Here is a 24,810-nt window from a genome sequence, read left to right as displayed (position 1 = left end):
GACACCAGACGTGTGGGTTTTTTCCACACCAAGCAATCTCCAATTCTCCAAACACCAGCTGGGTATCCTGCAGTTTCATTCAATTCCGACACTGTCCACATGTTTTTAGTGTTAGATCCCACAAGTTAAGGGCCAAGTCCCACAAGACTGCGCCTCACTTCAGATGACAGTCACAAATCTGGGCCTCTAGGAGTTCTGAGCGACCAGCTATAAAATAAATCAGAGGTTTCCATGTCCCCCTCCTCAGATTGAATCATTTTTCAGAATGGCTCAAAAACTCAGGGAAACACCTTACCTACACTTGAGTAATGGGTAATCAGTTGGTCTCAGTGACCAGCCCCATCTTGAGCTACCTAGAGGCCTCATCCTAAGTTATCTCATTACTGTAAACTCTGGGGGACTTGTGAATTTAAAGCAAGACATGCCGATTACTCAGGAAATTTCAAGGGCTTTAGGAGCCAGGGACAAAGTCCAAATATATTTCTTATTAAACCACATCTGTGGATTTATTTTTCTCAGCCGACATGATTATTTTGGTATTTCTGCTCTTGAATAACACAATAGAGATACAAAATACTATGTACTCTATTTGTGTGGGGGGAAACACAAAGAAACAGAGGCTTAAAAAGAGGTGGAGTAATATTTTCGGTGACTCAGCTTGTCAGTTGTGGTTATTAATAATAGTGTTGCTTCGACTTCACCATATGCAATTCTTTTTCTTTAACAAAAGAAGTTGATTTTAGTTCAATTTTAGCATGAATATTGAGAAGAGTTTATATGGAGTCTATAATTTATGGAATGCCTTAGAAGTCTAGGTAACACTGGTCCTCTGATTTTCACATTTTGCAAGTGAAAGTTTCAGTGGGAGAATATATACTATATTAGTCCATTCTTTTCTTTTTTTTTTTTGAGGCCGAGTCTCGCCACTCTGTCACCCAGGCTGGAGTGCAGTGGTGCCATCTCAGGTCGCTGCAAGCCCCACCTCCCGGGTTCATGCCATTCAATTGCCTCAGCCTCCCGAGTAGCTGGGACTACAGGTGCCCACCACCACGCCTGGCTAATTTTTTGCATTTTTAGTAGAAACGGGGTTTCACCATGTTAGCCAGGATGGTCTCGATCTCCTGACCTCGTGATCCACCTGCCTCAGCCTCCTAAAGTGCTGGGATTACAGGCGTGAGCCACCATGCCCAGCCCCTATGTTAGTCCATTCTATGCACTGCTATAAAGAGATACCTGAGACTGGGTAATTTATTTTAAAAAAAAGGTTTAATTGGCTCACATTTCTGCAACTGTACAGGAAGCATGGCTGGGGAAGCCTCAGGAAACTTATAATCATGGCAGAAGGCAAAGGGGAAGCAGGCATGGTTTATGTGGCTGGAGCAGTAGGAAGAGAGAGGGGGGAGGTGCTACACACTTTACAACAAGCAGTTCTCATGAGAACTCACTCACTGTCGTGCAAGAGGGAAATCTGCCCCCTTGATCCAGTCACCTTTCACCAGGCCCCTCCTCCAACGTTGGGGATTACAATTTGGCAAGATTTGGGCAGGGACAGTAATTCGCACCATTTCATATAGCAGCATTTTCTTATATGCCATTTACTCTTGACATGGCTGTATATGTAATTTTGTATTTTAGCCACAGGAAGCTCTTTTTAACATTTACTTTGATTGGCTTTGTGAATTACAAAACAGAAATAAATGAGCACCGTCGTCTTATTCCTGTCTCTAGCACTACAGGATCTAAGTGTAAGAATTCAGCTCATATGCATTAAGGGACATATAGACAATATGAAGTTACAGTTCATAAAATGTAATCAGACTGTTAAGCAGTAAGTGAGAACTAACCCCATCTAACCTCATTTTATTAATATAAATGATGAACTGAGGCTCAAAAGGTTTAATGCCTTCCAGAAGGTCGTGGAGTAGTTACAGGGAAGGCTGAACTTGAGTACAGGTAGTGTGTTTTCTGCTAAAGTCATGATGTGCAAATTCTCGATGCTGCTGGCCCTGTGTTCTTTTCTTTCTGGGTCCAGCATCAGCCTCTTTTTCTCCCACCATCTCCAGAGGACCCTGGCTGTTGATGAGCACATCTCAAGCAGGGAGGGAGTCACCCTCTCCATTAATTACCTTACATAGTTCTCATTGTCCCTGATATATGGCTGTGTAGCTTCTCAAGTGTAAGCCTAATTTTTCTCCTTGTACTTAAAATTATTTTAGATTAATAAGAAAAAAAAAACCACTGTCCTTGTAAATTCTTTGACCCCTTGTTTTTCTCATACTCCATCAAAATGCTTTTTAAAAGCTCAAGGGTTAGAGGTTTCCTTTTAAAGAAAAATTAACTAGTTTGGTTTCCTGACCTTTTGTTGCTAAAATCATCTATCTTGTAATGGATGTTGAATTTTTATAGCTTTCCCAATAGTACATCTATCACAGAAACAGTAATGTATATTTGAGGTTGATAGACCATTTCTGTCTTATGCTAGCTTTGAATGAAATCTTTTGTAGAGCTTTCTGGTCTGTGATTTGAATTTTTCCTTAATGAGTTAGGGACAGCTATGTGTGCTGCTTTTTTGTAAATTGAAATATATGATTCGCATGTTTTCATCTCTACAGCCTGGGGATATATGCTACAAAGATTGAATTGAATGGGTCAGGTTAATGGATTGGGACACATATTCCCCTGACGTTTCTGGATGTGTTCTAAGTGAAATATACTTAAATACTTAAATAAGATCTTTTTTGAATTGTGCCAGTTGGATATTAAAATTTGCAATGCATTTTGAATTTCTGAATTTTCTGCCAGTAGTAAGATTAAGCTCCTTTTTTACTTTATGAAGAACTAGAAATATTTTTGACCACTTGATCCATAAGCTTATTCTTTAACTTAAATCTCTACTTCTGTCATTTTTTGTAGCTGTATGAGAGTATATGTGTCTTGGTTTTACATTTTAGTAAGAAAGATTATATTTTGTCTTACATGCTATACTAACTCATCACTTATCTTGAGTACGGCATCCCAATAATTTCAACTCTCCAAACAGACAAGAGCCAGACAGTTTAAAATGAAAAGGTCATGGGGAAGAGGTATGAGATGAAAGGTTGGCTTTGAGTACAATCTATAACTTTGCCCATAGGAAGTTTCTTCCATATCTCACACAGAACCTATTTTTTAATCTTCCTTAAGGCAAAGCTCTAATAAGGTAAATTATATGGTTTTCATGTCCACAGCAGGCTACAAGCAGCAAAGGAAAAGAAGTGATTAGACTATGTGTGTGCATTGCAGTGAAGCGGGAAAGAGCAAACCCAGCAGCTGCAAACCAGCTCAGAAAGCACTGTGTCTTTTACTGTTGAGCAGTGGGGCCCCCTCCCTGCCTACCTAGCCCCAGGATTATTCCAGTAATCATTGGTGTTTGTAATGTTGCCCCTGAATCATTCAGAAGAGGGTTAGAATGTCCTTTGAGCTCTTAAGAACACAGAGAGGCAAGATACATTTTAGAAAGATAAGCATCCCTAAATTTTTTTACCCACCACTCAGCTCTGTTCAATTTTAATATATTGCCATATTTTTATATCTTTTTTAAAGAAATAAAATATTATTGATATGTTTGGAGCCCTCTTCTATCCCCTTTCTTTCCCTTCTATGAGTTGTACTGTCTTAAACTTCGTCATCATTATTTCCATACATACATGTTCTTAGAGACCTAGAGGGTCATGAGGTTTTACACAGCTTCAGCTCTACTGTATATTGCCAAATTATGCTACAAATGCTTGTACAGATTTCCTCTCTCACTAGCAGTATCTGAAAGTTCCTGTAGCTGCAGATATTCTCCAATATCAGGTTCTGTTAGGTTTTTTTTTAATTGTTCATTTCATGTGTATGAAATTATATCTAATGTTCTAATTTGCATATTCCTACTTTGTACTGTGGTGGAGCATAGTTTATATTATGGTTTATTTGGATTTCTCTTATGTGAGTTGCCTTATATATTCTATTAGCTATTTATCTTATGATTATTGATGTACAGGAATTTCATCTGTATTCTGAACACTATAAATTTCAAATAATTTCTCTTAGTCTGTGACTTATAAACATTTATAAAGTTTTATTATACAGAAATTTAAAATTTTAATAAAGTACAGTAGTTTTTGTTGTTGTTGTTGTTGTTGTTGAGGAGGGCGTCTTGCTGTGTTGCCCAGGCTGGTCTTGAGCTCCTGGCCTCTGGCAGTCCTCCTGTTTTGGCTTCCCAAAGCACTGGAATTACAGGCATGAGCCACTGTTCCCAGCCAAGATCAAAAAATATATATATTATATATATATGTATATATACATATATATACACACACGTATATATGCACACATATATATACACACATATATACACGCATGTGTATATATACACATATATACACGCATATATACAGATATATATACACACACATATATATATATTTTGTCCCCAAAGCAAAGCTATATAAGAAAAGACATACATAGATACATATATTTTAGAAAGATGTATATACATACATATATACATATATGTGTGTGTGTCTGTCTGTCTGTCTGTCTGTCTTTTCTTATATAGCTCTGCTTTTACATCTGTAGGAAATTCTTCCCTACCATGGAAGTCATAGATATTTGCTTATAAAAATTTTAAAGTTTTTCTTTTCACTTATTGTTAATTTGCTTAGAGTTTTTTTTGGTTATGGCATGAGATAAGGACCTACTGTTTTCTCCTATGGATATCTAATTACACCGGTGTCACTTACCGAATGATCCTTCCTTTTCTGTTAGCAGTTGCTACATCGCATCTATCATGTGTTAAATATCTAATGTGCTTGGGTCTGTTTCTAAGGCATTTGTTTTATTGATCTGTCTGGGCCTGCATCAATTTGATGTCTGGTAGGGTGAGCTCCCCATCATTGTTGGTATTCTTCAGGAGCGTCCTGGCCATTCTTGGCCTTATATAAATTTTACATGGAATTTAAATATATATATAATACATATGGAAATTAATTTTTAAAATCCTGTTGGACTTTTAATTGAAATTGCATTGCATTTATGAATTAATTGAAATATACCTAATTAATTGCAAAACAAAAATGTTTGAGTGTTTAAAAGAATAAATTACTAGGTTTTTACAAAAATTATTTGTCAAGAACAGCCAATTTCCCAAAGGTTCTGAATACTCAAGGTTTTACTATATTAAGTGAATTTGAAAAGCACACCATTTAAAATGTTCATTCATATATTGGGGTGATTCAGAAAATTAAGGGTTTAAGCATCTTTCATTTTTCATTATGCTTGCTAATTTCTTCATCAAGTATTTATTGATTGCTTGTTTTATGTAGGGCCTTCTATAGAATATAACAGTCGTTCGAAAATCCCAACAGCCATTGGTAGAGCAAATGTTCTTATTTTTGTAGTGCATTATATATGACATAATTCACATTTCTTAGGTGTACCTCAGTTGATGTTGGAGGAAAATATTCCCCATGTTTGCTGTGTGTCATGTGTCAGATAGCCCACCCTTTTCAAATTTGCCTCAAAAAGTCTACCTAGTGTTCAGAAATAATGGAATGTTGACTCTTTTTCATCTAATCAGGCTGGACTAATTATTTGCTAAAATTCATTTTTGTCTCTCTCTAGAGACTTGCAGCCAATACAGGAAGCAAACAGCGTAGTCGCCTCTCTGTTATGGCTCAGTACCTCTGCAATGTTCGACACATCTTTACAATTCCAGGACAAGCTTTTGTCCCCAAACCAGAGGTAAGTTTCTGCTTATTTGTTGTAGTATATCAGAATTAGGATGTTTGTTCCCCTGAGGATGTGTCATAGGAAATAACCTCTAGGATCTAACCTTTGTTTATGTGCAAACTGACACTGTACTTTACTTCTGAATAAGAACCACAAAAATCGTAATATGAATAGCTAGTTCTTACTATAATTGTTCTCCTTAAGTAGGGTGACTAAATGTTTAGGTTCATGCATGTTACCCTGGTGGCAGTATCATTCATCATCTTCATCTTCATGATGTTACTCTTAAAGTATCCCCGTATGGAAGATAAGTTACACGGTCACCCAATACTTGAGAAAAGAAATAAAATACTTTTGTGTTTTCTGTTAGAGACCTCTAACTAAAGCTACATCAAACATTATTTACGTAACACTTTTTTGGGAGACCTTATTATGGTAGTGTTATTTGTGGTAAATCATCTGTGGAAGAAACAGTTGGATATTAAACTAGGCTTTGACTATTATATGCTAGTTATGTGAGTAAGTGCTAGTTACAGAAACAGAGTTTCTCTGCCAAAAATTAAAATTAAAAAAACTGTTGTTTGTTTTAGCAAAACCACTGCTTGGTGAGTTACTACAAGATGTGTACTATTAAAAACTCATCTTTTTCTTCAGTGAATGTATATTGAGCATTTGCTGCTTGAAAATGCGTTGGGTAGCAAGGGGAGTCTACAGGGATATGAGCCTAATCCGATACAGAGTCTGCCTTCAGGGAGTTCACAGCCTCATGAGGAATAGAAATTTCTCACTGGTCCCTAAAACTCTCAAATATAAGGTCTTGCAGAGTTTCCCTTGCATCATGTATCCTTCATAAATAACAAGAGATAGCATGGAAAAAAATGCATTATGTGACTGTAGATTTAGATATAGATTCTAGATTTAGAATGGAGACCCTAACCAATAGTGTTAGATCTACTTGTCTGTCTTGAAGACGCCTAAGTGATCTCCATGCTCTTTGCTGCCACCTTCATACTTCTTTGCCATTTGGCCAGTTAGCTGAGCGTTCAGGTGACTAGGAAGTCAGGCCATCTTCCGCTTACGTAATAGACATAATTGTCAGCTTTTTCTAAATCGAGCTCAGGGAGCTTGCTATCGGTGCCACCTCCCTTCAGCATCTCAGACTTCAGAGACATTGCGAATGACTTCTCCTAGAATAATTAGATCCAAGACAGAATTTGATGACTGGAGGTATCTTATAGGTTATCTTCAAATTTAAAACATTTGTGCTTTCAGGGACTTTCTCTCCTAGTACAGGTGGCCATTATAATGAAAAAAATAAAAATAAAAAACCAGTGACCATGTAGCTTGATTTCTTCTTGTCATGCACATGTGTGTGCATATAACATTTTAAATAGTGTAAGACTCATTATATCAAAAACCAAGATCCTTACTCCTAGGCCTCTATAGTTATGGTTATGACCATTATCCAGAATCTCCAGGCTATTTAAGTTTTACTAACGGGTTCTTAGGATAGATATTCGAATATTTTTAGTGGAAGCTTTCTAACTCTGTTTTAGTTACCTAGTTGAGATTATTTGATGGAGTTTCGAAGTTATTATCCACTTTATCTTTGATTTAGTGGTAAGGTACATATGTAGTTTATCAATTAAAATTTACCTTCTCTGGGATTAAGGCCACAAGAAAATATTTATTATTTGGAAAAAAGCTAGCTGTGTCTTTGATTCCTTTTTTTATTGAGGGATGTTTACGTTTTGGCAAATTTAACATTTTCATAGCAATTTACTTCACTTTTTTAATTATATTGTAACTATTACATACAGGGGATTTATTTGTAATCCAGAAAAGCACTTATCAAGGACTTGTAGGTGTGCACCACCACACCGGCTATTTTTTCATAGAGGCAGGATTTCGCCATATTGGCCAGGCTGGTCTTGAACTCATGGCCTCCAGTGACCTACCCGCTTCGGCCTCCCAAAGTGCCGGGATTACAGGCTAAATTTTAGTTCTAAAAGAATTCTCTGCTGCTTTGAAGTAGTTTTACCATATTAGGGCAAAGCTGAAATGTTCTGAAGAAAGCCAGAAAATATTTTGCTGACAGTTACATTGAGCAAATGTTTTAAAAATTCATTTTCTTGGGCCGGGCACGGTGGCTTACGCCTGTAATCCCAGCACTTTGGGAGGCTGAGGTGGGCGGATCACGAGGTCAGGAGATCGAGACCATCCTGGCTAACATGGTGAAACCCCGTCTCTACTAAAAATACAAAAAATTAGCCGGGCATGGTGGTGGGCGCCTCAAGTCCCAGCTACTCAGGAGGCCGAGGCAGGAGAATGGCATGAACCCGGGAGGCGGAGCTTGCAGCGAGGCGAGATGGCACCACTGCACTCCAGCCTGGGTGACAGAGCGAGACTCCATCTCAAAAAAAAAAATTCATTTTCTCAAATAAGAAAGAGGAAGAGTTTTTACAGAGATGATAAACTAATTCAAGGCTAGTACTCTAACTAAACCTTCTGCATACAAGAAGAGAAAGTCCTAGACACACATAATTGCAACACAAGGTAAGATAAGCTAAGCGCTAAAAATAGAGGTTGGGCAGATTCCTGGGTGGTTGAGAGAGGGGGATTAATGCTCAGAAGAAATTTACTAACATTCATTACTTATTCTCAATCAAAACTCTAAGAATCAGATATAGAGAATTTCTTTTGTGATACAATGAGGGGCTTACTTACAACCACTTTCGGGATTTTTTCCTGTGAGAATCTGCTATCCCTTCTGTTTCTCAATCTTTTAACTAACTCAATCAAGCTTTAATGGCAGAACTTTCACTACCATTGAACTATTACAATCCTGTTCTGACTAGTTGAACTGAATTACTGCTGAACTTTACTCTTATTAAGCTCTCTAGTGTAGTTCCCAAAATTTGAACCCAAAATACTTTGTGTCTGCAAAACAGACAACCTCTGAGGTTCTTAAAATTAGACTAATTAATTGGTCTACTTTAGTGTCTCTTAAACTATTAGAGTCTGTAGTATGTAGCTTTTAAGTTAGAATTTTTTTAATTTTGTGTTTTCATTTCACTGTTAATGAAATTATTTACATTTACAAGACAATGTCATTTGCAATGCAAATTCAGAACTAAAATTGTTTTCATGACAGAATACAACCTGTTTCTTAAGTTTCTCAAGCTAGCTTTTCTCTATTAGCCTCTGTAGATCCCTGAGAATCCACATATTTCTGGGGTTCCACGCTTAATCTTTTTTTTCAGCTACTCTGCACTTTTCTCAAGTTTGGGAAATACTGAGCTATTAGCTAGATCCTCAAAATTCTGTCTTTTTTTTTTATGAATTATGGTGATAGGCTTCATAATCTAACATAGTTCGTAAAGAGTGGACAGGCTTTTTAGTTCTCAACACTATTCTTTTTTCTTTTTTTTTTTTTTTTTGAGACAGAGTCTCACTCTGTCGCCCAGGCTGGAGTGCAGTGGCACAATCTCGGCTCACTGCAACCTCCACCTTCTGGGTTCAAATGATTCTCCTGCCTCAGCCTTCCGAGTAGCTGGGATTACAGGCGCCCGCCATCATGCCCGGCTAATTTTTGTATTTTTAGTAGAGACGAGGTTTCACCATGTTGGCCAAGCTGGTCTCGAACTCCTGGCCTCAGGTGATCCATCCGCCTCGGCCTCCCAAAGTGCTGGGATTACAGGCCTGAGCCACCACGCCCAGCCAGTTCTCAACACTATTCTCTACTCTGACTTAGTAGAAAAATCATTTAGTTATATTATGAGAGTTGTAACAGGTTCTTTTTAATTGACACTGGTAGAGGCAGTAGACTTCCAAGTAAGCTAGACCTGCTGGAATTCCAGTACTGCTAGTTTTGAGAGCTTGGTCGGGTTAATAGGCTGAGTTTACTACATCCAGATTTGACCAATAATACCGCCCTTGAAGGACATTTGTGAGGAATAGAAATAATCAATGCAGAGTACCTAATATGAGTATCTGGCAGTGAATGCTGCCAGTCAAAGTAGTTGTTATTGTTATGATATAAACAAATATTTATGGACTAAGTTGTAGTATTCTGATATAAAAATAAGGATTATAATTTTTAAGCTATATATAGAATTTATATTTAATTTTTCCTATTTGGAAGTGTGGTATATAGAACAAGTTACCTTCAAACATGGTACACATTTAAAGCATAAATAGTGTCCATTAAATTGTAGATGAATTAATGATATATCCATGACATATAAAGAAAAGATTGGAACTTGAGACATCCACTCTTGACCTTTGAAAAGCATTTTAGAGGCTTCCAACCCTGCTTGTTCACAGCTATTGAGGCCTTGACCTCTGTGGGAGATAGTCTTGAGTTTGGTGGGTGGATGGGTCCACAGAAGAGACAACTGTTTTTCATGCTTTTGTGTTTTTTGAAATCTGACATCGAGGATGTTATTTCTGCTGTATATTTACCTTGTATTCAAGAATCATTCTGGTATAAGGTCAGAACACTAGTATTTTCCTACTTAACTAAGACTCTTCTGTCTTTGGTTTGTATTCTCCTCCTAGAATCAGATTGAGATGGGATTTTCATAAAGGCGATGTATTGACAAGGGCCCTCAGGAGAAGGGGCATGAGGGTAGCAGGAAAGGGCAGGGGAAGAGCTAAGTAAGCATATTGTTCCTCCTGGAGGAGCTTCAGCCTAGAACCACGGTGGGAGGAGAAGCTGTGTAGCACAAATTGCCCCACGCGTCTGTGTTCCCTTGAGGCAAGGGACCAGCTTATTGGAACCTGTGCCAGCCAGTCTTTGCAGGGAGCAGTGGGCCAGTCACTTCCCAGTAGCGGCAGCTCCATCTCTGGGAGCCATTAGCACCCATCAGTGCCAGCAGCTGGGGGTGGCTGCCCTGGCCCAGTGGAAGGAGCTTGGCCAAGACACAGCATCCTGTCTAGCTTCCTACCAGTAGACAAAGCTGTAAGATTACTTACATGGCCACCTCTCTGCCGCGGTTGCTTGGAAGTTCTAAACTAAGTTTCATGTTTAATTGCTTTAGCATGCTTCAACCAGGAACATTTAATAGCATTTTTTCTCTCTTCTTTTTGTTTGTAACTTTAGTCTTTCATCTTTATCAGTTGTTTTTATACTTATTATACCTGCAATTTTATAAGTTGCCTCAAATTCTTTTTTAAAGCCCTTGAGTCCAAAATAAAAATAAATATAAACCAAAAGCCATTTTTATAATTAAAGTAGTACCAGAGTCATCCTCCTTAAAAATCAGGTAAAATACATGTTGAATAGAGATAAGAGTATTTGCTATTACAATTTTAATTCAGTACCAGGCATGCTTCCATAAACTGCTCAAGAATAAATGGTAAGTATTCTAAATCCAAGGAGGGAAAAAACAAAATTGCATTTTTGCAGACAGTACTTTTCTGTGTGTGTAAAATGCAATGAAATTAATACAAAAGTAACTGGAGATAATGATAATAATGTGATAGTGTTCTGCAGAATTATAGGCTAGGCTAAAAATCTCAAAAGTCAAGTAAGTTAGTATTTGCTAAAGTCATGTAGCTGACAATATAGAGATGAAAGACATATGAGAAAACATTGTTCCACATCCAAAACTGAACTTCTGTCTAACTACCCTAGGCCTGCCCTCCCCGTACCTCTTATTCACTATGCTGACTAATGGCATCATCCACCCAGGTCATCCAAGCCTAAACCTTGGAGGTCATCTTAAGCACCACCTCCCCAGACCTTTACAACTGCTGACCCTCAGAACTAGTCAGTCGTTAGCCAGCTTCTGACATTACCTAAATTTCTCCCAAACCCATCCCAATTTTGTACCCAATTCTTCTGACTTAATTTAAGTCTATCATTTTTGTCAGAATTACTAGATGAATTCTTCAGTCATATGTATAGATATACACGTGCTCCACCGGTTAAAAAAAAAGTATGATATTTTTGGTCTTTTGGGTTTTGTTTTGGTAACTTTTTATCAAAGAAAAATGAATAAGTATATTCGATAAATTAGACTATGATTTCTCAAACTCAGAACTGTTAACATTTGGGGCCAGATAATTCTTTGTTGCCAGAGTCTGTCCTGTGCATTGTAAGATACATAAAGGCATCCCTGGCCTCTTCCTACTAGATTCCAGTAGCACTACCTCAGTTAAGATAACCAAAAAAGTGTCCCAGCATTGCCAAATGTCCCCTGCAGGCTAAACTCACCCCAGGGAAAGCCACTGGATTAGACTAAGAACCATTGAGTAACCCTAGTCATATGCTTTCTGTGCACCAACTGCTTTCTGTGTATCATCTCATTTAATCCCCACGAGAACTCTGAGGGTAGATGCCATTCTTAAGCAAACCAAGACCTTAGTTAAGTAATGCATGCTGTGTAACCATGCACCCACACCACGGCTTGCACCCGGGTGGTTTGACTCCAGAACCTGGTTCCCTCAGGTTGGAACCATCTCCCCACTTACTAGTTGTGTGAACTTGGGCAAGTTAGGGAACTTATGTCACCTCTGTCGCCCTCAGTGTCCTGTAAGATCCTGAGAATAGTGCCTACCTGGTAGAGTTGTTAGGTTTAAGCCAGGACTGGCATGTGTTAGGTTTTAGACCAGGACTGGCATGTGTTAGGAAGCACTTGCCATGACATGTCACTGAGAATGCAGAGCTAAAAATGACACCACACCTCCCAGTCTAGTTGGAGATGCAATCATGTAAACTCATAATTTCATGACTTCTTAAATAGAGCGTTTTTACACAGTACACATTACTTAAGTCTTGGTGTGCTCATGTGAGCTATTGTGAGGATTAAATGAGAGCATTTATTAAATTCATAGTTTGTTAAATAGAGCATTTTCTGCGAGTGCAGATGCGGGCTTGAACTTCTAGGCTGTCAGGATTGAGTTTACAGGAGAGGTCCGTGTGAATCCTGAAGGGTGAGCAGGAGCTTTGGTAGCGAGGGAGTGAGGCTGGGAGGAGTGCAGGTGGAGGAATGAACACAGCGGGATAGGAATTCCTGTAGGAATAGAGAGACTCCACATCATTTATTGCAGGATTGCCACTTCCAAACAATACACTGGGCCATTATTTCATATAAAATGGCTGGTTTTCTGAGAGTTTGAAACATTCCTGTTTCTACTTAGGAAGAAAATACTCCAGAGCTAAATAAAAATTATTTTTGAAGTATATATAGAATGATATAGCAGATATAAAGATAACTTTTACTGTAGGACTAAAGGCTACATAGACTATATAAACCCAGCCACATTCAGCAGAGTGAGAGAAGAACTATTAATGGGATCAAAGCAGTTCTAGCACATTAATTTGCATGAAATCATTCTTCGCGTCAGAATTCTTTTTAGCATGACACTTGTGTATAAAATAACATTTTGACCACTCAAAAGGAATACATACTTTAAACAATCATTTAACCTTCTACAAAATGATCCCCTTCCTAATTCCCGTTTGTGATAATACCTTTTCGTTTTAGCTATTCCATTAATAGCTAATGACATCGTTGCAGAAGAGAACGTCTACCCAGTAAAATAGGTGTAGGATATGTTAGTCTATTTCTGTATGCACAAATGAAAGTTATTTACTTACGTAAAGGATATTCTTCCCACTTCCTGAGTTATTAATGTACAAAGAAATAATCTTTTTTCCCCTTTACCATTGAATCATTGACAATGACTAAGCTTCAATTAACAAATAAATTGTTAGAAACAATAGTGGGCAATGTTTCCTAGATTTTTATTTACTTGCTAAAATATTTGAATCACATATCATAATTTATATTTTAAAAGCATTCTTTAAAATATATTTTGACATTCATTAATTGAAACAGCTTATTTGTAAGAATGTTTTTGTTAACATGAATGAAATTTGAGAGAAAAAGTGACAAAGGTAACTTTTATCATCCAAATATGAATAAATGAGAGAGGAAGTGGGATGGTAGTAAATCCAGAATGCGATAGGATAAATGAACTTAATCTGTGGAGAATCCTCTTGCTAGAAGCAGAAGAAGGGAGTTCTTAAACATTTTTAAACAAACTTTTGTTCTTATCACTTAGCTTGTACTTAATGCTTTAAGAGTCCTAGAGATTTTAGTTTGGTTTGGCTTTCTTTACTGTGGTAGCATTTACCAATTTCTTCAGTTCTGCCTAATCTTAGTTTGCATATAATATTGTCAGCTCTTACAAATATATGTAGATAGTTTTCTAAAATGAAAAAGAAATGGGCTGGTCACAGGAGGTAGGGACTTGGGATGGATGGTTTTAGCAGCATCTGAATGGAGTAGGCAGCTCTTGTATTCCTAATGTACTTTCACACACTGTAGCTTTAAAACAGAAGCAAGTTGCCGTGTTGTTGCCAACCAGATAGCAAAGTGGATAATATTCTTGGTTAACACCAGGGCAAGGTACTTTTTATACTTGGCAGTTTAGTTCTTTTATAAAATCCAGTTTGAAAGGTGTATCATCAAATTATCTTAAAAAAGAAAAAGCTATCAAATAATTGCCTTATGAATGTAATCAGAACCTCTTTCAATTATAAATCTTTAAGTAAAACATGGAAACAATAATGGAAAAAATAAAGAACTCTTCAGACAGGTGTAATTGTATATGATAGTTTCATTGGCATTTTAAACTACCTTGTAGTTGTTAAAGTATTTTACATTCTACTTTCTTTGTAGGGAAAGTTAAGCATAATTCTGATTTTTTTTCATCTAAAAGTCCCATTTGGCACCCAAAAGTTCCATTTCATATGCATTACTCAGTTATTTACACATAATCCTTCAGATTGTGTGTGGAATTGTTCTCGAGCTGTGTGTTAGAGATAGGCTGCTGTGTGGGTGGGTCGAGTCTAGCTTCTGGATTCCTTTTTATACAGGAGGTGCAGAAAATCATGCCAGAGATAAACAACAGCATTGCAGAAATGAATCCGATATAGATAGCTCCTCCAGGTTCATGTTTGTTGCTTTCTGGAACTGTCAGATCCAGAAAGTTTGCTATGATCTCCTTTGTGTACCACACTGTCGAGATTAAACTAGAGATTCCTGCAGACATGAAACAGACTCCTCCAGCAAAGGAAGCATGGCTCTTGGTTTCTCTGTCCCCTCCTAAGCGAGTACATTTCATTCCTACTGTGGAAGTGCAGATCCCCAAAGCAGACAGAACACACGCCAGGACCATGGTGGCTCTCGCAGCCTGCACGTGGATGGGGAGGGAGAGAATGGAGTGTTTCAGGGCACAGCTGAACATCCCAGTGCTGTACCACGTACAGTCCATCCAGAGCCCGTGCAGCTGTACAATGGCTGTTATGATGTTGGAGTCCACATCCACATTCACCTTCCAGTTGGGCAGCAGAGTGGCTGTGAGCACTCCAGAGACCCCGGATAAGGCCAGGATGAAAGCAAGGAGCTGGAGTCCTGCTGAGGCCATGATGTTACTGTTAAGTCTGTCCTCTTAGAAAATCCTGATGTTTAACAATGATGGCTGTCAGAATTCTATCTATTTCTGTGCAGTAGAGAACCAAATAACAAAGCCTAAGGAAAAAAGGCAAAACCAGGATTGAGCGAAAGAAAGTAAGTAAACAAAAGGCTTCCCTTTAGAGTAGGAGCCAAGAACACACCTGAGTACCCCCCTTCTCCAGCCCCCAAGCAGATGAGGATGCTGTAGGCTGGAGGAGAAAAGCTCCCACCAGGCCTTGAAGACTGGTCTGAGTGATATGCATGGGTGGTGTTGATACAGGGCATAAAGAAAGCAGTTGCCCACTTAATTCTTTTTAAAACTCAACATATGCTGAAACTGTAGCGTGGACATGTACGTTGTTAGGAGATTTAGACATTTGAAATTCCAGCTATAGTATCTGATAAAGAATTTTAATAGCATTATAGGTTTTTCAAATGATTTTATTTTTTATTTTTTTTGAGATGGAGTCTCGCTCTGTCACCCAGGCTGGAGTGCAGTGGCGCGATCTTGGCTCACTGCAAGCTCCACCTCCCGGGTTCACACCATTCTCCTGCCTCAGCCTCCCGAGTAGCTGGGACTACAGGTGCCCGCCACCATGCCCGGCTAATTTTTTTTTTTTTGTATTTTTAGTAGAGATGGGGTTTCACCCTGTTAGCCAGGATGATCTCGATCTCCTGACCTCGTGATCCGCCCACCTCGGCCTCCCGAAGTGCTGGGATTACAGGTGTGAGCCACCACGCCTCGCCCAAATGATTTTATTTTTAATGAAAATACTCAGTACATAATAAGGAAGAAAATAAATTAAGGCCACCTTTTAAAGATGGTTTATAAATACATTTTAGAAAAGTGTTTAAGAAGTGGCTTTCATAAACAGATCTTTATGACACACCCACAGTGCCAGGCACAGAGCCCAAGTGAACCATTTGAGGAGGAAGGACAGCAGCGGAAAGAAGTCTGAGTCACTGGCATGGTTATCCCTAAGTTCTAGTTAATACCTGTTTGCAAAATCCTGACTGAGGTTAGTACTTGTTTTACTTCAGGTGCCTGGTACTCAAAACAATTAAGCCACTGTTTTTTGTATATAAGAACATGAGGTCCTTTCTAATTGGGACCAGAATCATTTCCTGGCCCAAATGAAGCCGGCTATTCTGAACAATTCAGAAGTAGTGATGGCAGATCTCAAAAATACATACCAGAAATAACCACATCGTTAGTTGTATGTGAAAGGATACCAGAAATAAATTAACCCTTTATTTTCTTTGTTTATTTTTAAGAGGAAGGGAAAGACCACCTACTTTGTGGCTTGGCTGTGTTTTAAGAAACAAAAAGGCTTTCGATTCCATCTTTCTATTCCTGTTCCCCTATCTAGCCCATCTGGCACTGCTTACTGCCTTATTTGAGAAAAATGTAATGGTTTCTGAAATACTGCAGTACTGACTTTCTTTGTCATTCTGAGTTAATTTTGAATGGTATGCTAAAGTGGCTCTGTTGTGATTCATATGTATTTTACAAAAGGTGATACAGGCTCTTGAGTCAAAGACACCTGGGCCAGTTCTTAGCTTTATACCTCTCTGTGCCTCAGTATCCTCTTCTGGAAAATGGGGAGGATTGGAATACTTCTTTCATAGGGTTAAATAAGTTAATACATTTTAAGGGCTTAGACCAATATTTAAGCCACAGAAAGTCCTCAGTAATTTAAAATTGACATCATTATTAGTATTTTTATTTCTTGTGTATTGTGACAATTGATGTTTAAAATTATTTGGATCTTTTCCCTTTTTCTCTTCCTTCCTTGGGCTGATTTATTTTCATAGAATCTTGGAGCTGAAAGAAACCTCAGACAGACAATCTCAAGCATCCTTGTTTTTTCAGATCAGGATGTTCAGATAGGATATCACCCCATGTCATACAGTCTTCAGCAGCCAACCTGCAGCGTCCAGATCTCTCTCCACCCCTCCTACCTCACAGGGTCATCCCGCATCCTTTCCCCTTTCACCACAACACTTCGTGCTGAAATTCTTTCTCCCCCGTGTGTTTCCCGTGGGAACCAGGGAAAACACTGTATCTGGAGGCAAAAAGCACCATTAACTGTCTACTTCACCCACTCCCCTCCCCACCAAGGAAAAAAAGGACTGTAGAGGATGTTAATAGGCCACATGGCTCAGCTTCAGATGACTCAGCAAGGAGATTGACGCCTGGCTTTGGTTAAATATTTGAAATAGTACTAATCCATTGCCTATATTTAAAGTATAAACTTTGCATAGCTACAAACATTGATTCTCTAAGACGTTAGATCCTAGACTATCTAGATTGTGCTGTTCTGTTTTTGTTCATAATCTGAAAATGTAAATCTTACCATTTTAGAAAAAGATTTCCCTAGGATTTTAAGTTCTTAAGAGTCAGACTTATCTGTAGACATCAGTGTGCCTAGGATTCGCCTGCTATCATACAGTTTCTTTTCTGTTTTCCAAACTTAGACCAAAATAGAACAAAAGTTAAAGTTTCTAGAAAAAAAATCAAGCACATGTTTACAGTTTTATAATAGCTGTTTTCAAGTTTAGGTTTTAGCATTTCAGACTACAGCCAGCTTGCTAAATTACTGCCTCTGGACCATTTTCAGCTTAGGGATTCTTCAAGTGTGGGGTTGCTGGAACATTTTCTAACAGCATCTGCTTGCTCACTTTTCTCTCTCCCTCTCTCTTTCTTTCTACTTTGACTGAATAACCTTTGTTGTCAATCTGTGTTCAGTTTACCAATTATAATCCTTTTCTTCCCATTAACTGATACATTTTATAACTTTCAGTATATTTCAGACATGAAGACAGTTTGTTCATCATGATTAACAAGTACTGGCAGTGATCAATACAGACAGCCAAAATCAGTGTAAACAATATGACATGGCATTTAATTAGCATAGTGCTTGCTTACTGTTGAATATTGGATTCAAATGCTTTTTTTTCTGCATAGAGAACTTATGTAGAAAGAATTTGTTCTCCAAATGAAGGTCACTTTCTGCTCATACAAATATACTGGCATTTTAGCTGCATTGCGCTTTACCCTCCAGCCACAAGTATAATACCGTTTGTGGCCTGTCGTCTCAAAATTTCTATCTCGTAGAGAATAAAGGCACACTTTGTTCCAGCGGCTGTGGTGGTGGTGGTAGAGAAACACTGTGAAGGCAAGCAGAAGCAGAGGGGAGGGGTCGCATGTAAACACTTACATGGTCTACAGTGAAAACTCTCTCATGGTCCCAAAACACAGTGCACACAGAACGGAACCCAAGCACCTTCAGTTTATGAACTACTCGCCAACAGAAAGTCTGTTGTAGATTTCACTAAAATGTAAAGTCAGCTTTCCAGACAAGATTTATTTATATCAAAAATAATATTTAAAAGCAGATTTACTACTTATAATTCGAACTAAATAATACCGAAAGACCTATCCTTAGATCTCTAAGCATTAAGACAGGTTTTATTTACCATACCTTTTGTCAGTAGCCTTCACTATCTTAACTCCTTTGGTCAGTTGTCTTCAAATTAACCTCAGTTAGTTACGGTGAAGAAAAACCAAATACATGAGGCTTATTTCAGAAATTCTGGATATGTTTATAAAGCTCCAATAAGTTAACTTGAAAAAAGCAAATAAAGGACAACGTAGAAATCTGAGAGGTAAAAACTGCTGATGGTGTTAGAAGATAAATACCAGGTTCTCCATCTCATTTTTTGAGATGTGGGAGAATTAAGAAAGGAGAGGCGGGGAAGGGAGGGAATTGTTGTTTCAACAGGATTTGTTGAAACCTGAAAGCTAAAAATGCTTTTGTGTCACTGTGTACAGAGGAGGAATTATTTGGGTGCTCACAAAAAGGCCTTCTTTTCTTTTAATATAATGTTTTAGTCCCATAGTTATAATTTATTTTTGAAATTTTCTCTGTGTTGAAAGATATAATGTATTATGTTATGTCCTCAGTTCAAGAATGTGGTCTGAAATATTTTTAACTATGTCGTGCCTTGCAAATGAGAGTTGAGACTCCCTTTTTTCCCTGGTATTCTTGACTTGTCTGGAACCTGAATTCACAAAATTGTTAATTTTCAAAATAATCATTCAGAAGAAAGTTTTTTAACATATGTATTTTTTTCAATAAAAGAAAAAAGAAAACCCAGCAACAACTTTTGACTAGAATCTGATCACTAAACCTACAGGTATTTGTGTGTGTGTGGTGCCCTGAGTTTTCTTGTTATTGCTTCCACTTAGATTTGTGGAGTATAACTATAGAGATTCAGGAAATGTTATGAATAAATTACCCAAAATGATGTGATGAGACACATCAGATAAGACTGTGATCAGATACTGAGGTTGTAGCCCATGAATAATGGTACAGATGGATTTCACTGCCATCCTTTTGGGTTCTCATTTTTTTCTTCCTCAGTAAGTTTTATTCTACAAGCTATAAATTCATAGCCATTATACAGAAAGAAGATAATTTTATTATTGGATTTTTAAATTTAACAACTGTTAATAACCATGTTAGACTTTAATCATTTCTTTAAAAGTAGTAAATAAACACGTTTCAGTTATCTGGATTTTTTGTTTTTGTTTGTTTTAATCCTAAGTTTTGCATTGAGCAAGATACTCTTTTTCCTCTTTTCTAAGTCTAACATCTGTGGGTTTGCTTTTCAGCCATAGTATTGATTACATGTTAAGTCTTACCTCTCTAAGTCATTGTAAGCTTTATGTGTACTGGCTTTGTTCTTTTATTTTATTTCATGGGAAATACAAACAATTCAGTGCATAAATAAATACTGGAAGAAGTTGAGTTGAATTGCAGACACTAATAGTCACAGCAGTGTCATTAGTGCTGCATCAGAAGACACCTCACCAGGGCCCTCCAGCATCCTGGCTTGTTTTGCTGGTCACCATGGTTGTTAGTGCAGATATAAGCTTTGTGAGGCTGACTGATGGCAGGCGGAGGGACCCGGCTGCTCCCCACTCTAACCTCTAGCATAAGGAAGCTGGCTGGAGGATAAATGGGTTAAGCATGCTTTAATGTACATTTAATGTACATTTCCATTCTCAAAACATGTTGATTATTTTTTTGCCTTGATGAAAACAATAATCCTATAAAATATTAATTGCCTGCTTTAGAAGGAAAACTTCTGAACTGGAAGCAACTTTCGTTAGCTATAGACCTTTGATGAAGGCAGAATTTCTTATATAAAAAAGGAGCTAGGAAAGTAGAAGTGTAAATAGAAATATAGTTTATCAACATTACTATCCACTTCTGATGTGGACATTAAAGGGATATTAATCTTTTAAGTCCAGAGACTCTCCTAGGTAAGTCTTATGACCCCTCAGCTTAAATCTCTTGCCCAGCCCTCTCCCCTGAACTCCCAAGTTGTGTTTCTGTCTGCTGACTTGGCGTCACTGATGGATAGCTCGGACCTGTCATGGCACAAAACTGAATTCCTGACCATTCCCAAACTGTTCTCCCCACGGTTTTCCCAGGTTCATTAGTGGCAAATCCTTCCTTCCAGTTGGCCGCCTGAGATCTTAAAAGTAATCCCTGATTCCATACCCAACATCCCTTGAGTCAACAAGTTGTTTTGTTTCTGACTTCAGACTAGAACAAGAACCTTCCACCTCTGAGCTCCTCTTCTGCTTCCACTGTAGCGCAAGACCTCTGAAGTAGAAGTTCAGCCCCACAGGGCAAGCACTTCTCTCTGTTTCGTTCATCACTGATTCTCCTGTGCCAGGATCAGTGCCTGGCACATAGTAGGGATACAATAAATATTTGCTCAATGAATGCATTCAGAAACTGACTTGAAGTATAAAATGTTAAACTATAAATTGCACTTGAATGATTAAAAATACAGTTTTATTTCTAAGCAGGACTAGAATTTTAAGTAATTTTGGAACTCTAGTTTGTCATCTTGCTAATAACATTATCTACCATTTATAACCTGCTTTCCATATGCCAGGTACTGTTTAAGGTGCTATAATACTTAATTCTCAAGACAAACCTAGCAGATAAGAAGAATTTTATAGACAAGAAAACTGGCCGGGCGTGGTGGCTCACACCTGTAATTCCAACCACTTTGGGAGGCTGAGGCAGGCGGATCACCTGAGGTCAGGAATTCAAGAGCAGCCTGGCCAACATGGTGAAACCTTGCCTCTACTAAAAATACAAAAATTAGCCAGGCGTAGTGGCACATGCCATTAGCCCCAGCTACTCGGGAGGCTGAGGCAAGAGAATTGCTTGAACCCAGCAGACGGAAGTTGCATTGAGCCAAGATTGTGTCATAGCACTCCAGCCTGGGTGACAGAGCGAGACTCCATCTCAAAAAAAAAAGAAAAGAAAAGAAAAGAAAACTAAGCTACAGAGAAGTAACTTTTGACTAAGGCCATAAAATGAGTAAATTGCAGGAATGGGGTTGAGTCCCAAAACAATGATTTTTGAAACCCTGACATACTACATAGCATTGCCCCACCTCTAATTAGAAAAGAGCATATTTGTAAGTCCTACCTCTCTTGGTAGTTTATAAGCTATGGAAACAAATTAACCCAGAAATCTCTGTAGCTTTACATATCAGCATTTACTTCTCAGTCCCGCAAAGTCCACTGTGGGTTGAGTGATTGCAGTCCATCTTTCTTTAGAATGTTTTCATTTATCTTTTTTTTTTTTAATTTTTTAATTTTTTTTCTTTTTTCTTTTTTTTTTTTTTTAATTGATCATTCTTGGGTGTTTCTCGCAGAGGGGGATTTGGCAGGGTCATAGGACAATAGTGGAGGGAAGGTCAGCAGATAAACAAGTGAACAAAGGTCTCTGGTTTTCCTAGGCAGAGGACCCTGCGTCCTTCCACAGTGTTTGTGTTCCTGGGTACTTGAGATTAGGGAGTGGTGATGACTCTTAGCAAGCATGCTGCCTTCAAGCATCTGTTTAACAAAGCACATCTTGCACCACCCTTAATCCACTTAACCCTGAGTGGACACAGCACATGTTTCAGAGAGCACCGGGTTGGGGGTAAGGTCATAGATCATGTTTTCATTTATCTTTAAGCAGAAATTACTTTAGCTTCCCTTAGTGTGTGGTGTTGCTTAGTGATGTTAATCTGGATGTTCAGGTAGGCTTTTATTGTCTTTCTGAAAGAATCAGTAATTTAACTGAGTATTTTGGAAATAACAATACCACACCTTTTCATAGAGCTTAACAGTTTATAAAGCATTGCACTCCATCTTCTCATCACTGGATCCCAGTAACAGGCTTATGAGAGAGACCTCTACCCTAATCAAAGAAGCCTGGGGATCAGGGTTGAGGGGAAACACTTTGGTGGCTGACATTTTCTTCAAGAAAGAATTTGAAGGCCACCACTAGAGGCAGTGTGAACCATCAGAGTGTTTTTTTGTGGTGGAATTTGTGGTTTAAGAGCACTTGGCTATGGTGTGGAGGATTTAAAGAGATCAGAATTGGAGACAGACTCTGGGAGGCTGTGGTAATGGGAGCGATTAAATGGAAGTAACTAGATGAGTAGAGATATTGCATAGGAAATGGATTCAAGATAAAGGGTGTTCATAAATTCTGGAAATATAATTAAATATATATAATGTAGTCAAGGGCATCTTTGGTCTGTAAAAAGAACCCAAAATTTCCTGTCTACATTTTGAAAACAAATTTGTAGAAGGGGCTTTGGGCTTGTATTGGTTTCAGATGTTTCAGTGGACAAATTACAGAAAAATCTAACAGTAGACTAAACTATAAGGACTCATTGTTTGAAAGTCAGTACTGTTCAAGGTTAGTTCTGCAATTTAAAACTCTTCTTAAGTATTCCAGCTCATTCTGTTTTTCTGTTCCTTCAAACTGAACTTTTCTTGGCTGTGTGAAAGTTGATTATACAAATTAGGTCATTCTTGTCTTACCCAACTAAATCAGAGTCAAGGGGCCAGGAGGAAAAAGCACTCAGGGCACATAGCACTGTCGCACCTGCTCCAAAATTTACAATTTCTATAAGCCTAGCTGCTGAAATGGCCTGCCGTAACACCAGGACCAGTTTTACCTAGTAGCTGCTGGCACCACCTACTGTGACTCTAAGACTGGTTTTACCTGCTGTCGTCACTCACCAGTCAGAGCTTGCCCACACCCAAAAGCTTCTCTAGTGCCAATGAGCTTTCTTTCAAAACAACACATAACATTTCTCTAATAAAACTCCCAACCTTCCTTTTGTTCTTTGGACATACTGAAGACCGCCTGGTCTGTGTGTAGGCCCTAATTTACAATTCTTGCTTCCCAAATAAAACATTGAATTTGGAGATTTGTCTCTATATTTTATGTTTACTTCAACAGCTATGAGATGGCTGCCTCAGCTGACCCTTTCATCAAGAAGCACCCTATTCTACTGCCAGGTGTGGTGGCTCACGCCCATAATCCCAACACTTTGGGAGGCCAAGGCAGGTGGATTGCTTGAGGCCAGAAGTTTGAGACCAGCCTGGCCAACATGGTGAAACCCCGTCTCTATTAAAAATACAAAAATTGGCCGGGTGTGGTGCCACCCACCTGTATTTCCAGCTACTTCGGAGGCTGAGACACGAGAATTGCTTGAACCCAGGAGGTGGAGGTTGCAGTGAGCCGAGATCATGCCACTGCACTGCACTCCAGCCTGGGCGATAGAGTGAGACTCTGTCTCAAAAAAAAAAAAAAGGCAGCAAAGTATTCTAGAGTTCTCTTCCCCTCTCCCACCACCACCCCAGACTATGCTTTAATGTCTCACTTTCCAGAACTGGCTCATTTGGTCATTCCTTTTTTTTTTTTTTGAGACGGAGTCTCGCTCTGTCGCCCACCCTGGAGTGCAGTGGCACGATCTCGGCTCACTGCAAGCCCCGCCTCCCGGGCTCACGCCATTCTCCTGCCTCAGCCTCCCAAGTAGCGGGGACTACAGGCGGCCGCCACCACGCCCGGCTAATTTTTTGTATTTTTTAGTAGAGACGGGGTTTCACCGTGTTAGCCAGGATGGTCTCGATCTCCTGACCTCGTGATTCGCCCGCTTCGGCCTCCCAAAGTGCTGGGATTACAGGTGTGAGCCACAGCGCCCAGCCTCATTTGGTCATTCTTAACTGTGAGCGAGACTGGGGAAGTTTGTGTCTGGCTTTTCATCCCCCCTGGTGAGCTGTATCCAGCAGGGACTCAGGCTGGCTTTGGGGGTGTCACAGGGCTCTAGCTGCACTTCTGGTGAATTTAATCTCCAGGATTTGAGTTGACTGTGTGATACTTTCCCAAGCAACTGGGATTGTTCCCCAAACCTGTGATTCTCATTTCTGCCCACACGAGGGCTTTGGAAAAGCCCCAAGAGGCTCAGGCCCAACCCAGTGGCTCTTATTTAATTTTCTGGGATGGAGCCCCATCCTTGTATTTTTCAAATGCTGTCCATTTAATTCTAATGAAAAGTTGGGGTTCTGAATTTTAAAAAAAATGTTGTGATGGTTAACACTGAGTGTCAACTTGATTGGATCGAAGGATACAAAGTATTGATCCTGGGTGTATCTGTGAGGGTGTTGCCAAAGGAGATTAACATTTGAGTCAGTGAGGTGGGGAAGGTA

The 24,810-nt window shown here is 38.9% G+C and overlaps 2 protein-coding genes across 4 annotated transcripts in view; one reads left to right on the top strand and one right to left on the bottom strand.

Moving 5' to 3' along the window:
- The window catches only part of TFB1M (transcription factor B1, mitochondrial), a 56,422-nt gene that overhangs the window by 22,899 nt on the left and 8,713 nt on the right, over nucleotides 1-24,810 (top strand). For 2 of the 3 annotated variants that reach the window (XM_008975009.6, XM_034963125.3), the window contains exon 5: nucleotides 5,647-5,766. In XM_008975009.6, the coding sequence (XP_008973257.2) occupies nucleotides 5,647-5,766 (120 nt within the window). Of the gene's footprint in view, nucleotides 1-5,646; nucleotides 5,767-15,686; nucleotides 22,049-24,810 lie in introns of those variants that run through there. The other variant, XM_055114271.2, reaches the window with a different exon arrangement.
- CLDN20 (claudin 20) lies at nucleotides 5,815-18,845 on the bottom strand. The gene is made up of 2 exons (XM_034963126.3): nucleotides 18,710-18,845; nucleotides 5,815-15,299 (listed from the first exon to the last, which is right to left on the bottom strand). The coding sequence occupies exon 2, from the start codon at nucleotides 15,193-15,195 to the stop codon at nucleotides 14,536-14,538; it is 660 nt and encodes a 219-aa protein (XP_034819017.1). The 5' UTR covers nucleotides 15,196-15,299; nucleotides 18,710-18,845; the 3' UTR covers nucleotides 5,815-14,535.

Source organism: Pan paniscus, chromosome 5, assembly GCF_029289425.2.
Source record: "Pan paniscus chromosome 5, NHGRI_mPanPan1-v2.0_pri, whole genome shotgun sequence".
Lineage (NCBI taxonomy): Eukaryota > Metazoa > Chordata > Mammalia > Primates > Hominidae > Pan > Pan paniscus.
Note: the sequence above shows the minus strand (reverse complement) of the source record. Positions and strands in the feature narration are given on the sequence as shown.